This window comes from Lontra canadensis, unplaced genomic scaffold (genome assembly GCF_010015895.1).
Source record: "Lontra canadensis isolate GAN:19392208 unplaced genomic scaffold, GSC_riverotter_1.0 scaffold43, whole genome shotgun sequence".
Classification (NCBI taxonomy): Eukaryota; Metazoa; Chordata; class Mammalia; order Carnivora; family Mustelidae; genus Lontra; species Lontra canadensis.
Window position 1 is genome coordinate 1709886 of NW_022631037.1, and position 16883 is coordinate 1726768.

Below are 16883 nucleotides of genomic sequence, written 5' to 3' on the forward strand. Positions count from 1 at the left end.
TGCTTTAGGTAATAATGCAAAAACATTCTGTCAGTATGGAATATTCGAGCTTTGGAGTTTTTAAGAAAATAATTTATCAAGATAAGAAAATGAATTCAGGAAAAAAAAAGCAGAAATTAATACTTTTCTATTAAAAGAAAAAAAAGAAACTACTTTAAGACATGCAAGATACCTTAAATCAAATATGCTTATTCTATAAAGGGCAAAGTTAAACATTTTTTTAAAAATAGTAAGCTTTGTGGCAATTTAATTAGGCTACCCATAACAAAATATTGTCTAGGTAAACCTGAAAATGCTTCAATTATCATCTCCAGATAAAGATTTATATATATAAATATAAATTATATATTTGTGTATATATATATTCATGCTATAGTACGTTTTGACGGAGGGAGGTAAAAGTACCCAGCTTGGATTCAAGGCTTTGACACTAACTAGTTGTTTGACCTTGGGCAAGTCACCAGTACTCCCTCAATTTAGTTTCCTTTCTCAGTTTCTTCCTTTGTAAGTGGAAGAAAATAATTCCTGCCAACCTTACCTCACACAGATGTTGAAGAAATAAATGACAATTAGCACAAAACAGTAAAGTATCATATAGTGGAGGTAAGTGGGCTGGAGTCACTACCTATCCCATGTTTCTAAAACCCAAAGTAGGTTTGGGTGGGCTTTACATTTTGTCATACTATATTGTTTCATGCATATGAAAACCACAGGACTGACAGAGACAATGCGGGCCATCTAGCCAATATAGGCAATCTCTTAGGCTGTTCACCTCAAATCAGGGTTTTAACAACTGGATCAACTTCCTATGAAGGTGCTTAACTGATTCTATTCAATATACAGGCACATCGTTTTAGGTAACATAAAATAAGTTTCTTCAGTTTGTGAATGGCTACTTTTTCATTAATATCAACGAAAATACATATATTGGCAGGACAAAGAACAGTTTTCAGTTTTGAAGCATAATTTTTGATAAATAATTTCTGCAAATGATCTTAAATTTTCTGACAAATTAGCACTTTTTAATATCCTTCATAATTTTTTTTATCACTGTGCAACCCATTAGCTGTATGTGAACTATATAAAACACGTTAGTGGTGTAATCTATGGAATGAGTACATGACAGGTTCTTTATTAGTCTGAATAGTATCTCATTCACATATCTGATAATCCAGAGCTTCCCTTGTTAAAGTCACATAGGAGAGCAGAATAACTATGAATAAACCCTTCTAGCAGTAACAGTAAACATAATGAAATATTATCATACATAAGAAAGCAATGTGGGGCTATAACTGGAATCCCAGGCTCTTAAAGGAATGAGCTAATATCAAGAGACTTTTTTCAAATATTTATTTATTTATTTATTTATTTGTGAGTGAGAATGAGAGAGGAGGGTAGAGAGAGAGAGAGAATCAGCACGAGAGTGGGGGGAAAGGTCAGAAGGAGAAGCAGACTCCCTGAAGAACAGGGAGTCCGATGCAGAACTCAATCCTGGGACTCCACGATCACGAAAACTTGAGCTGAAGGAAGTCATTTAACCAACTGAGCGACCCAGGCGCCCCTCAAGAGACTTTTTTTAAGGGGAATGAATAGTGCTGCATTCAGCAAGTGGCAGAGACCTGTACATACTCTCATATAACTCTGGAAGAAGGCAAGATCTCTCACGCAGGAGGCTTGTGGATGTTAGAAAATGCAACACTAAGCACTTTGGGGTGGGGGTAGGAGTGTTGCATAAAAGTTGGTGGCAATGGCAGGCATAGAAAATAAAAAGTAATTATAGTAAGAGAAGGCTCAGACTCAATTTTCACATGACTCAAATTTCACATGATTAAACACTGTGACATTTAAAAACAAACATGGTCAAGAGAAAGTGTGCACATAACAAAAAGATTACATAAGTACTGAAAAATACTGAAATATATTTAAAACTATTTATTATCTCCACAGCCCAATAAATGAATTCTGATACTTTCTCCATCTAGATTTTTATTATGTCCAAATTTATCTTTTAAACAATAAGTATATGCTTGATTTAAAAGTTACTACTTCCTATCTTTACAATATTTTTGTTAGGAATATTTGATTTAGAGCTTCTCAAATGTGAATGTGTGAGTGTGGGAATAAGACACATAGAAACATAGCATTTTAAAATCTCATACTTCATCTTAGAAAGTAATGAAGACTTCTAGTTTCAGAAAGGAAAAAAGACATTTCCTCTTTCCTTGCCTCTCAAAACCTGCCCCAAACTTAAAAGACAAATAAGAAAAACACAGTCTTCATCTTCATTTAAACTAAGAGAAATTTGCAACCTCAAAACCCAATACATGAATGTGAAAAGCAGAGGGACAAACGGTTTATGACTAAGCAGAGAGGTGAAAGTTCAAACCAAAGTACCCACAGAGCTACTGAAGGGAAATAAGCCATTTTGGCCAAAAGGAGTCCAAAAAAGTTCAGGAAATGAATGTATAGGTAAACTGCTGGAGGATGTGTACTATGAAGATGAAACAGTAAACAAGAAACAGGAGGAAGATTTGAGACCCAGGAAACTTGGGATCCAACACAGAAGACAGGCAAATCAAATTCCTAGGATGACAGTAAAGGGAAATCTCAGAATTTTGACAGTTAAGGGGGTTAAAGAAAAACTTGATCCTGATTGAAGTAGAAGGTCAAGAGGCTAGAGAAGCAATGTCTTCAGGGGTTAAGAAAAAAAAAAAGGACTGACCTATTATCTGACAGGTGAATAGGATAATTGTATTGAGAGGTGCTATAAAGATTCACTGAAGGGTGACAGAAGATTAAAGATCTTTTAAAAAGGAGGGGTACCTGGTGGCTCAGTTGGTTAAGCGCCTGCCTTGGGCTCAGGTCTTGATCCCAGGGTCCTGGAATAGAGCCCCACAAAGGTTTCTCAGCTCAGCAGGAAGTCTGCTTCTCCCTTTCCTTCTGTCCCTCTGTCCCCACCCCGTGTTCTCCTAATAAATAAATAAATAAAATCTTTTAAAAAAAGGGGGGGATCTTTTAAAAAGGAAAAAAGAGCAGAGGGCATTATTAATGGGAAGATTAAAAGTTCAAGCAAGGAAGGAAATCATTTGACCACAGTGAACAATATTTTCATAGTCATGATTTAATTTTTTTTTTGAAGATTTTATTTATTCTTTTGAGAGACAGAGAGAGAGACAGAGATAGAGACAGAGAGCACGACCTGGGAGGAGAGGGAGAAAGAGTCTTGCCGTTGAGCAGGAACCAGACTCGGGGCTCAATCCCAGGATTCTGGAATCATGACCTGAACCGAAGGCAAACACTTAACTGACTGAGCCACCCAGGCACCCTGATCATGATTTGTATACTGATTATGGGTTTAATTTTTGAAATGTGATATAACTACATTAGGAAGAAAAAGAAGGGAAAGGTATAGTGAGCTAAAATTTTTATCTCGTACAGGAAGTAAACAGATTTAAAATTGATTAAATAAAGATAAATATGGCAGTAAATACCAGATAAAATAGCTAAAAAAGGTGAAAGTCACAGCCTCTCAGAAGCAGGGGCTGGGAGTGGGGCAGAATCCAAGAAACTGTTAATATAATAAACTATGTATATATTTTGTATAAATTATGTCTTTGTAAAAGCTTTCTTCAATTTTTTCAACTTGGTAAAAAAATAATTTTAAAAAATGCAGAGGGGTGCCTGGGTAGCTCAGTGGGTTAACCCTCTGCCTTTGGCTCAGACCATGATCTCAGGGTCCTGGGATCAAGTTCCGCATTGGGCTGTCTGCTCAGCAGGGAGCCTGCGTCCCCCCCTCTCTCTCTGCCTGCCTGTCTGCCTACTCGTGATCTCTGTCAAGTAAATTAATAAAATCTTAAAAAAAAAAAGAAAAAGAATTATAGGAAAGATTGACATGTAAACACACTAAATAAACAGTGCTGTCTATTACAGTTTATGTTATCTGAGACCTTAAGGCTTTATAGCTGGAGAAATATCAAGTAACATACTCACCTGAGGCCCACCTACATATCGGTACCCTGTAGACTTTAAGGGGATTTGACTAAGTTAATATAAATAAAAAGGGTAAAATTCACTATAAAAAATTCTACTCTGGGGGCACCTGGGTGGCTCAATGGGTTAAGCCTCTGCCTTCAGCTCAGGTCATGATCTCAGGGTCCTGGGATCGAGCCCCACACCCAGCTGTCTGCTCAGCAGGGAGTCTGCTTCCCCCCTCCACCGCCTGCCTCTCTGCCTACTTGTTATCTCTGTCAAATAAATAAATAAAATCTTTTAAAAAAAATTATATCTGAAGAAAAAAACAAAGTTATTTTCAGAGAAGTTAAGAATCAATTCCACCACTTCCCTTGAGGTAGTGCTCCTGATTATGCTCTGGGCCAAAAGAAGTTCTATGTCAATCAACCTTATGAATCCCCAGGGTGATAATTTCACTTTTAAAGCCTTGAATCTACTATAGGAACAAAAGTAAAATACAAAGGTCAATAAAGTTCTTATTTTTGCCCAAAACAAGATGAACACAAGAAAATAATTATAAAAATTTTCATAAACCAAAAGTTATTTTTTATTAAATATCCAAAGGTTTTATTTGTAGCCATAGTTAGGCATGGCTCTCCCCACCCCCCAACCATGGAAAGAGAATGACATGACTACTAGGAGAAAAAGAAGGAAAAAGGTTCATGAAACTTGCTTAAAATTTTGTGATTTTTAAATGTTTCCCGATCCCAAAACATTCCTCTAAGAAATATGGGAATTTTTTTAAATTTAAGAATTAAAAATACCTCAGCCATTTATTTTAATGTTTTTATGTTTGTTTCTCAGAAGGGATGAGAGCAAAGGTTTGGTTACTCAGTTTTCACTGTCAAGGCAAATTACAAATTGTCAACCTAGATGGCATAATTAGACTTAAACTAGATTTTAATTTTATTATTTCAAGATAAACTTACAACCTACTTTAATAATACTTTGGCCAAACTAACTTTTGTTTTAAAAGCTGGGGGAAAAAAGTGTACTGAGGAGGAAAAAAATATTTAAGTAACAACTCATTCTAGACCTTCAGAGGTGACATGGTTTTTCTTCCATATCTGTGCTTTGGCCTAAGCGCTTCCAAAAGCAAGTTGCTGGACTCCTAAATGTTGGGAGTTTAGTATTACAGCCCCTTAAGTTTATATATACAGCCATTTCCCCTGGGTAACCACATGTTATTATCGGAGCTAGATCCAGGTGGGTTTCTGTATCAGATGCTACACTATAACTAGAACTCAACCACACTCTGACCTCAGGCTCTATTCCTGGATCTGGTTTCCCACAGGATAGCTTAGAATTTCCCTTGGCTTAGAATAGTCTCAAATCTTTAAAATGGCATACAGGGTCCTGAATGATTTGGCTCCTTAATACCTCTCCCAGCCTCTATTCACATGCCATTCTCCCCAACTCACTTTCTAATTCAGTTTCTTTCAATTCCTAGAAACTGCTTATCTTCTTTCATACCTTTAGGGCCTTAGCATAGTCTACTCTCTCTGTTGAGAATATTCTTAACCATTCTGTTCACCTATATAACTCCTAGCCTTCTTTCCCGTGTCAGCTTAAATAGCACTTCTTCAGGAAGTCTTTCTTTACCCCCAAAGACCAGGTCAGGATCCTGTTATACATTCTCATAGTTCTTGTGATTTTTTCTTACAGCCTTTATCACAACTGTAATCAACTGTTTATTACTTCTATGTCACTCTTCCTTGCTAAACTGTAAATTCCATGACACAAGGGACTATAACCTGTGTAGTGGATCACTGTGTCACCAGTCTATTAAAGTACTTGGTACTTGAGGCAGTTATTCAAACGATGGTTGTTTCATTATCCTGAATAGTCTTAATAATCTGAATAGTCTTGTAATCTGGCCTTTGATGAGGCCAACCCACCTTATCAAATGTTTTTACGTTTCCATCTCTTTGTAGATAAGAGATGCCTCCTTCATCTATTTTAGGCAAATCAAAGTAAATGGATATCTGGATGACAGGTGAAAAGTGTTGCTCAATTTCACTTTCTCTAAGCATCTGAATACCCAGATTCAATCCCACCAAAACATTCTGTTACACATTCAGGTCCTTTACTAAATTACAGACTTCAGTAGTGTAGAGATAGCATCATGTTCATTTTTGTACCTACTATATTTAGTACAAGTTAGGCTCTTAGTAAAAGATTATTATATGAATGAATGAATGAATGAATGAACGCTACAATACTCAAGATCATCAACACAATAATGAAAGTGATACAAAAGGAATATATAAGTCTACTTAAAATTACTAAGAATGGTTTCTGAAATCAAGTTTGTCTTGATATACTATAGCCCCTTACATTCTGCCTTCATTTATCTACTGATGAATATACACGCTGCTGTCAAAATAAGAATAATGGAAAATCAACACCATTCTCCTTAAAAAGAAATGTCAGATTTAAGAATTCAAATATGGCTATCATGTAATAATATTTTGACACTTAAGAACACTGGCTGAATGCGGTTTAATGTGCATTCTATTTTATTAATGTTGTTATCTTCTGGGGTAAGCAAAGATAACAGCCCTTCCCTGAAATTTATTAAACATCAAGAATGCATGAGAAGGCTATAAATTTATATATATCTGTTTTAAGTCAATAACATAATTTAACATGCTTGTATTTTTCAATCATGAATGTAATTTTCCAAAATTGATTAAATATACTCAAATAGCTCAGTACCTTCAAAGCTAAGTTTCCTAAACAACAAAAAAATAGTAGTTATTGTATGTCAATACTAAGATAACCAGATCACCCTCTGAATTTTAAAGTTTCCAAATAAAATCTATTTTAGTAACTCAACATACTATATTAATAAAGAAAAATAACACAAAAAATAAAATTTATTATCTTAAGTTATTTTAAACACTGTAAGAGCACTTGTTATTGAATATTATCATCAAATTTTATGAAACCAATTATAAAAATCTAACATACCACCTGAGCATCTTTAAAGTACAAAAATTTTTAGCTTTTGCCATTTTTATGAATTTTCCACAGGGGAGTAAAGGTACAACACTCATGAAAAGAAAATATTTCTATATACTACCAAACTATGCTAGGGAATATAAATAAGATGCAATTTTAAAATCTAAATATTGTACCTTTAATATTTCATAAATTATGACCATGCCAATTTGAGATGTAGATGCCTGAATTATAAAGTTGAAGGCTTTTGTAGTTTTTAGATCATACTAATTAGTCAAAGGATTTGCTTCAGATATCCATTAAATGGGAGCCTTGTTATACTGTGATTTAATTGCATTAAAAGAAAACAACTTTTAGTTATATTTTTTCACCAACATCTAATCACATAAAGGTCTTGCTTCATTTTCCTCTCTTTCAAATACTATGGTTTAGTGCACAGAAAGTTTTCTTTTTTAACTATTACACGATTAAGTATGTCCTTATAGAATGATCAGAAGCATCTGGGAAAGGTGGAAGTGAAAAAAAATCCTCACTGGGAAAGTTAGCTTAATGCTTGCCCTTCAGAGTGGCCCATTATCAACATTTCATAGTGGGTTTCTTTATTTTCAGGTCCCTGAGGTGTGTGCAATAAATTATGACTTGAACTAAACAAGTCACACTTGGCTCCAAAATGAAATTTTCCTACCTCTACTTTCTAGTCCCCAAGGTGGGAAGAGGAAATCCTGGTCACAGCCAAAGAAGTCATATTTTTGGCTCAAACATACATTTTCCTGCTTCTCTAAAAGCCAAACTCTGCAATTGAGACTATAAGAGACTTAAGTCAGTATTTTAAACTGTATTAATTTTTTACTCCCATAATCTGTGTCTCAAATTTAAGAAAAAAACTTTCAGTATCATAAAATTAATGCCATTGCTCTTTTCTCCCATTCAGATCACTTTTCTAACTCGGACACTGATCTTAACCTTCAAATATGAATTCAAATGAAACAAAAGAGAAAACAATATAGAAATAGATTGTTTTATTTCCAAAAGCTAGAATATTTAAGGTTTTCAATATAAATAACTTCTACTTATTTTTGTATGACAGACTAAGTATTAACATTAAAAAATATATATATATCAAATCCTAATTTGTAGTCCAGTAATCTGAAGAACTGCTTCAGTTTTGGAAGAGCCATTTACAGAAATCATTTAGTTCTTCATCTCATTTTACAGAAAACAAGAGTATGGCAATATTACGTTAACAGGTTTATATTTAGTCATTAATTAAATCAACATTTTTATTTTAAAAAATCAACATTTATTGAATACCTACTACATTGCAAGGCATTATTTTAATTATAGAAACACAAAGAAATTATCCTAATCCTTGATGTACATCATGTAACACATTATAAAACATATTTATAAGCACTAAAATATGAGGAGGGGAGTATAGTATATGCTTTAGGAAGTAATAAAGGACACTGGTAAAGAGGACTATGTAGGTAAATATAAAGCCAATATTATTATTACTTTTAGTTTGTAATTCTTTTTTTTCTACATGATTTAAAAGGTAAATGTATAAAAAAATAATTATAAATTATGTTAACGGGCATACAATGTATAAAAATTGCAATCCAAACAGTAAAATAAAAGAAGGGAAGGACAGAGATTAAGGATGTTACTTGTAATCCCCAGTAAACATTAAGAAAATAACTAAAAAATGGGGGTCAAAGGGGATCAAAATAGTACTCAATGAAAAAACAACTAGAGGGGAGCCTGGGTGGCTCAGTGGATTAAAGCCTCTGCCTTCGGCTCAGGTCATGATCTCAGGGTGCTGAGATCAAGCCCCGCACCAGGCTCTCTGCTGAGCAGAGAGCCTGCTTCCCCCTCTCTCTCTGCCTGCCTCTCTGCCTACTTGTGATCTCTGTCTATCAAATAAATAAATAAAATCTTAAAAAAAAAAAAGAAAGAAAAAACAACTAGATACAAAGCAAGGTAATAATGAAGCAACTGAAGAACACAAAGCACAGAAAACAGCTGAAGAGTAGAACCAAGTCCCTCCTTATCAGTAACTCCTTTGTAAATAGATTAAACTCTCCAGCTGAAAGGCAGAATTTGGCTAAATGAATTTAAAAAACATGATCTAACTATACAGTGTGAACAAGAGACTCATTTCAGATACAAGGAAGTTAGACCCTTATTTTATATCATATACAAAAATTTACTCAAAATTGAACCAAATATCTACATTTCAGAGCTCCAACTATGAAAGTTTTCGAAGAAAATGTTCAAATCTGCATGGCCTGGATTTGGCAATAGTTTCCTAAATATGACAGCAAAAGCACAGGCAAAAACAAAAAAATAAAGTGGACTTAATTATCAAACTTTTCTATTTCTATGTTAATTTACATTCATAATTAATATATAAATAAATATAGCATATTTATAAATTTGATTTCTATTTTTATTTCTTTTTTATTCCAAATAAATACTTTCAATAATTTATTGTATCATTTATGAATCTTAAGAAATCAGCCATAATAGTACTCTGATTTATTTCAGAAATTCAGGTATTTTAGATATTGATGGCTATATTCTAGTTATTTCCAAATAATAAAAGGCCTTCCTGATTATTATAAAAATTACATACCTATACTCTTAAAAGCTTATAAACATCAGTCTTTCCAATGGATGCCTTGCAAATATCCTTTAAGTTACGAAAAAAAGGCAAAACTCCTTTTTAGAGTCTTGTCTCTAAGTCCTTTTCCACGTTTCGTAGAAAATACCCACACCTCTCCTATTGCTCCTGACTTTGGACTTAGGCATATGACATGCTTTGGGCAATAGGTTAGTAGATATGATATAAATAGGCGTTCAGAAAGTGCTTGCTCAATCAAGCCTGCCCTCTTATATCTCTGCCAAAGTATAAAACATGGTAACATGTTCTGGCTAGTCTGCTGGTATACAAAGGATGAGATACATGCAGAGCAGAGCTGACCCAACTAGGTCAAACCTACATTGGTGAAACTATAGCACGGTGACTAAGCCCAGTCAGCAGTGCGCTCACTCGGGCCCAGCTCAGATCATCTACCACCTAGCTACTACTACTCCCCACCAACTGATATGTGATTCATAATAAATGATTATTGTTTTAATCCACTATATTTTACAATTGTTTATTTCACAGGAAGAGTTGATCTAGACATAAGGCAACAGGAAATATATTTCTCTTACATCTGATATTGCCAGTGAAGAATTTTCCTCTTTATCTGTCCCTTGTCCCTGCAGTTTGGACTATTTTTGGGTCTACTCTACTCACCCCTTTCACGAACCACTAGGGAAACTTCTTTAGAACAACCCTCCTCCGCTGCACCCAGATCTCATTGGAGCTTCTGTTGTTCTGCTGTTTTATATAACTACAGCCATTACAATTCAGATAAGCAGAACTGTGACAAGCAAGACCATTACTGAGGAATGTCAGAGCAGGTCATCTCTGAGTTTTTTGTATGATGGTATGAGAAGGTGCCTAAGAAGAACTAATTCTGAGGAAAGAGAGAATTATGATCTCAACACTAGTGCAATAACAATGCCCATAATCAGAATTGCTGGGAGTGAGGGCAGAGAAAGTAGAAGGTAAATGTAATTTTTTTTCTTCACAAGTAACATTTTATTTAAATTTAATTTTTTTCAAAGAATGACATAGTAAATATCTTTATTCTCACCACATTCTCTTAAAATTTGTCTTCTACTAAAACAAATACTATAGAAAAAGTTAAAGTCCCATTTGATAACCACTCCAATACCATTCCTTTCTCTTCTCAGGTGTAATCACTATTAAGAGTTTTATGTGAATGATTCTTTTCAGGCCTTGCTATTTTGTGAGTATAATATTTAGTACAACATATTATTAGCCAAAAAGTTATCTCCTTTTGTGGTCCTCAAGGACTCCTATATAGGTCCAAGAAAAAGAGAAGATATAAGCATAAATTGAAGGAGCTAGTTTTAGGGAAACTATAAATATATTTAAGACATTGGGAGAATATGTGGTACAAAGAAGGGAAAGGGATTTTCTCCACTCTAACAAAAGAACATTAGTGCAATGATACAGGCCCCAGGTAAAATGATAAGACATCAAAGAGAGACAGTAACACCGACAATAGCAGTGCCATCAGCAGCCCTCAGCTTCAGTGGAATGTGGCAACACAAGCCACAAAGAAAGAAAACGTAACAGTTTTCTTGAGTAGATGTCAACTATTTCATCAGTAGCTATAGTGAGAAGCAGTATTACTCATTTCAGAATAGGAGCCCTGGGCATGGTCATCAGCACTCTCAACGGGAGCCCCAGTGGCTGAAGAAAGGTAGTGGAAGCCACCAAAGTCAGTGCACCCTGAAAGGATTAGATACCTCCTGAGGACTTTCAGAAATTTTGAAGAGATCTAGAGCTTAGGGAAGAGTAGGAGCTAACCAGAGAAATACTATTTATTACTGTTAATATTATATAATTCACAGTGTCTACTAAAGTATTAGCAATAAATAAGATAACTGTCCGGGGAAAGAATTCTTGCTTTGGTATGAGACCCTAACGGGTTGTATCCTAGAAGGAGGGATATAAATTATACTCATTCTAGTCAGCTAAATGGCCAGAAAACCTTAAGTCTTGGTCTCAGATTGCTGGCACCTTCAAATTCCAGTAGGAAATAAAAGAAAATTCTTTCTGATGGAAAATAACATCACCTTAGGCTTCAAATTATTGCTACAGATAATTTTTCAAATATGTTTAGTAAACAATTAGTGATAATGAAGCAAAACTCCGGTTTTTGGCCAAGATAGAAAAACTGGTTTGGGAATGTCCCTCCCATTGCATAAGACCATAATCTCAGAGATAAGGGAAATCCATTAGGTGAACTCCATGATTCTCAGCTCTTTTCCTACATCTAATTTCCTGACAACTGTATCTAGAACACTGAAGTACAAGCAGAGTATGGTTGTCCTGCCGAGCTACGGTGCAAGATGTCAGATTTTGGAGCAGCTAAAATCACTGAAATTAGCAGGGCTGTGTACAGTATTGAGAGAAGGGAAATAAAGAAAGAGCCCTAGAATTCTAGAATTCTCTGGGGGACCCTTGTAAGTCTATGACTTAAGAGCTTTATAAAACACAAATTGTTGGGCTCCACCTCCACAACTTCTGATTCAGTTGGTCTGGATGGAGCCTAGAAAATGTGTATTTCTATCAAGTTCCCGGGTGATACTGATTGATACTCCTGGTCTTGGATCACTTTGAAAATCACTCTTATTGAGCAAAAGACAATGTAAGTTAAAAATAAAATAAATCTGGGCACCTGGGTGGCTCAGTCTTAAGCATCTGCCTTCAGCTCAGGTCGTGATCCTAGGGTCCTGTGATTGACCCCCATGTCAGGTTCCCTGCTCAGCAGGAAGCCTGTTACTCCCTCTCCCACTCCCCCTACTTGTGTTCCCTCTCACACTGTGTCTCTGTCAAATAAATAAAATCTTTAAAAAAAGATTAAAAATATATCAAATGATAAATCACTAAAAGTTTAAAAAAAATAAAATAAATCCATGTCTACTAAACCTTTCTCACTCATTCTGAGTCACCAGAGCATTAAAATATCTGAGGATACAAAAAATATAATTAACTTTACATAATATTCAAGAACTTCAGCACCTGAAACTAATATTACACTGTACATTAACTAAATGGAACTTAAATAAAAACTTAAAATCAACAATTTCTGTGATAAACAAAACTTAAGGTTTGCTGGCCTACCTGTAGATCTTTCACGTTTGGAAAAGGAATCCCTATTGTTATGACAGCACGGGCATTGTCATCTGAGAAATCCAGACCCTCGCTCACTTTACCACGACAAACTGCTACCAAGAGGGCTCCATCTTAAGCAACAAAAAATAAAGTTTTAAAAAGCACACCCAAAATTCCCCAAAGCTGCTTATTGTTGTCATTTTGAAAAGACCTAATTAAGTAATAATAACAACTTTAAAAGAATCAAAATAAAAAACTATGATGAGATAAAGTTTTAAAATGGACACAAAATTACATTTCTGGTACCAAATAAATCTACAAACTGTGTATTCCCAGATAACATACACAGAAAAGCCACATCAGAGTATTATTAACTTGCAGATGAACTAAGCAATCAGGCATTGTTTTATCTTTAAAAGAGTGAAATTGCAATCACTACTTTTACCACCAGAATGTAAAGTTTTCAGAATGATTTAAACAATTCTAGTTTGTACTATATATCACATTGAATCTAATATTATATTGGAAAACATTTAAAACCTATAGAACACTGTGTATAATATTATCACGCTGACAATATTGACAATTATGTTATAGCATCTTTAAGATGGTACATTGTTCATAAGTTATTACTATTAGCTCTTCCTGTCAAACTTTTTTATGGACATTTGCTAAATTTGAAATTGAGCCTTCAGCTGTGTTTTGAAATCTCAAATTCATCTTATGTAATGGAATGTAAGCATAAAGAACATTACTTGCATCAAAGAGTAGGGTTCGTCTGGCTAGTAAGGAAGATATTTATGCATTCTCTGTCCACCCTCTTTCACAAAACATTTTAGGCAGTGTAAGGAAGACTATACTAAATGTCTTCTTTACCTAAATATATGCTGTTTCTTAAAGTTGAACTGGCATCTCCAAATGAAAATATTCATAGGAGAACAGCTCCAAATAACAGAATCTTTTCACCTTATTTTCTTCTCAACCAGGTTATAAAGTATAATTTTTCTATTAAGTGCAATTCATAAAAAAAAGATAACATAAAATTCTGACAGCATCAACTTCTTACTTTATGATAAAAACATTGTTTCATTGACCATCAAATAATTTCCATTTACCTTTCTCGCCTTTGTACTTGATTGCATCATAGTACACCTGCAGTAATTCATCAAAATCAGTTTTTTCTCCTCCTTGAGGTTCTACAATGACTGTCTTCACCAACTCTAGATTATGCCATAAACCAGTGTAGAGCCAACGTTCTTTTAACTTTTCTAATAACTGAAAAGGAGAAAGAAAAAAATGAACTTGTTTTGTGTCCAAATGAACAAACTTACCTTGGTTTGTTGAAAGAGAATGTGACTATGGCAAGCAAATTAACCTTTCTTCATTTTACTTTTCTCATCTATAAAATGAGAAAAACAAGAATATGTCATAGAGTCATTATTGGGTTAAATTCATTAACTAATTTAGATAGCTCTGAATGATGATGCCTGGCAGATAGTAAGAGCTCCATAAAAGTTAACTGCCACCATTTCTATTACTACTAAATTACTGCTGCTGTTGCTGCTTTTGCTACTACTACTTCTATGATCACTATTTTGGGATTTCAAAAGCAGAAAAAAATGACTTCTGTCAAAGTTGATAAATTTTAAGTTACCTCTTTAAACTCAAAGTGAAATTCCTTAATATCCTCACCTAAAGCTTCCTTACTTTTTTTTTTTTTTTTTTTTGAAGGAGGCTCCATGCCCAGAGTGGAACCCAATGCAGGGCTTGAACTCACAACCCTGAAATCAAGACCTGAGCTGAGATCAAGAGTCAGACACCTAACAGACTGAGCCACCTAGGAACCTCAACTAAATATTCTTTAGTGAAGATTCTTTAAGATCATTTTACCTAGTCCATAGGTAGTTAAGCCATTTAAAAATTTGATCATCACCGATTAAACTGAATCAAATAAATATATAAACAGACTCAGGTAGCTAATAGGTAGAAAATATACAAGCACAAGAGCACATTTATAAAAATAACCATGTGCTATATTATAAAAGGACTTCCAATAAATTTCAAAGAATATCAGATTAATCAGAGTCTAATATCAATGTAACTTTAGATTAAAAAACAATATAGAGTTAGTGGGGTAAATAAAAAACCCCAGCAAACAAACTGGACACTGATTATATTCTTAAAGAACACATGGGTTATATGTCAATTAATCTCAATAAAGCTAGAAAAGACAAACACCATATAGTTAAAAGAGAAAAAATGCAGAATTCAGGAAATCTTTAGATATTAATGATAAGAAAGCACCCACAATTCAAAATATGGGATTCAGTAAAGGCAATAGTTAGATATATACTTATAGTTTAAGATGTATTTATTTTAAAAACATGAAATTAAATGAAGCATTCTTTTTTTATTTTTTATTTTTATTTTTTATATAAACATATAATGTATTTTTAGCCCCAGGGGTACAGGTCTGTGAATCGCCAGGTTTACACACTTCACAGCACTCACCACAGCACACCCCCCCGCAATGTCCATACCCCACCACCCTCTCCCGACCCCACTCCCCCCAGCAACCCTCAGTTTGTTCTGCGAGATTAAGAGTCTCTTATGGTTTGTCTCACTCCCGATCCCATCTTGTTTCATTTATTCTTTTCCTACCCCCCAAACACCCCATGTTGCATCTTCACTTCCTCATATCAGGGAGATCATATGATAGTTGTCTTTCTCCGATTGACTTATTTCGCTAAGCATAATACCCTCTAGTTCCATCCACGTCATTGCAAATGGCAAGATTTCATTTCTTTTGATGGCTGCATAGTATTCCATTGTATATATATATACATACTACATTGGAGCATTCTTTTTAAGAAGCAAGAAAATCAAATGGTAAATGCAAAGGAAGTAGAAGTTAACAATAAACATAAGAGCTGAAATAAAAAGACAAAAGCCAGTACTAAAAATTATTATGATTTAAATTGATCTGTTTTACCCACTTGTTCTATGCAGAGTTCTATGCAGTATGGACCAATTATTATAATGTAGGCAAGCAACAGGGCATTACCACAAATTTTCTAGAAAACAGAAACTAAATTTTATAAGATGGTTTATATCCTCAGAATTTCACCCTTATCTATTTTACTTTTTTATAGAGATTTTACTTATTTGAGAGAGAGAGAAAAAACATGCACATGGGCAGGCAAAAGGCAGAAAGAGAAGGAGAAGGAGAGAAGCAGACTCCCTGCTGAGCTCAGAGCCTGACAGGGGCTGATCCCAGGACCCTGAGATGGTGACCTGAGGAGAAATCAAGAGTCCCACATTTAAACGACTAAACAACCCAGGCACCCCATCACCCTTATCTATTTTCAGAAATAAATTTAGTAAGATCATAAGATAAAAATTTTTATCACTACTATGGTGTAAATGTTTATGTTCCCTCAAAACACATGTGTTGAACTCCAAATCCCCAAAGATGATAGTATCATGAAATAGGCCCTTTGGGAGGTGATTAGGTCATGAGCATGGAGCTTTCATGAATGAAATGAGTGCTCTTATAAAAGGGATCCCCACAGATGAGTGCTTTTATAAAAGGGATCCCCACCATATGAGACACAGCCAGAAGACCGTGCCTACCAAACAGGAAGAAGGCTCTCATCCAACCTGATCTTGGGTCTCCCAGCCTCTAGCACTGTGAGAAATACATTTTTGTTGTTTATAATCTACAAAGTCGGGGCACCTGGGTGGCTCAGTGGGTTAAAGCCTCTGCCTTTGGCTCAGGTCATGATCCCAGGTCCTGGGATTGAGCCCCGCATCGGGCACTCTGCTCAGCAGGGTGCCTGCTTCCTCCTCTCTCTCAACCTGCCTCTCTGACTACTTGTGATCTCTCTGTCTCTGTCAAAGAAATAAATAAAATCTTAAAAAAAAATAAAAATTATCTGCAAAATAAGGCTGTTAAAGTTTGTTTATATAGCTGAAGGAACTTATAGCTCTAAAACTCTTTAATTCTATTAAATTTTTAAAACTGAATTGTTGGGATGCTTGTGTGGCTCAGTCAGTTAAGCATCTGTCTTCATTCAGGTCATGATCCTGGGGTCTATCCTAAGACCTAGCTCAGCAGGGAGCCTGCTTCTCCCTCTGCCTGCTGCTT

At 34.9% G+C, this 16883-nt stretch overlaps 1 protein-coding gene across 1 annotated transcript in view; it reads right to left on the bottom strand.

Annotated features, from left to right (window-relative positions):
- The window catches only part of BRIP1 (BRCA1 interacting protein C-terminal helicase 1), a 179660-nt gene that overhangs the window by 37100 nt on the left and 125677 nt on the right, over window positions 1-16883 (bottom strand). The window contains exons 15-16 of the mRNA XM_032871881.1: window positions 13852-14011; window positions 12746-12867 (exon numbers count right to left, since the gene is read on the bottom strand). Coding sequence (XP_032727772.1) covers window positions 12746-12867; window positions 13852-14011 — 282 coding nt within the window. The remainder of the gene's footprint in view (window positions 1-12745; window positions 12868-13851; window positions 14012-16883) is intronic.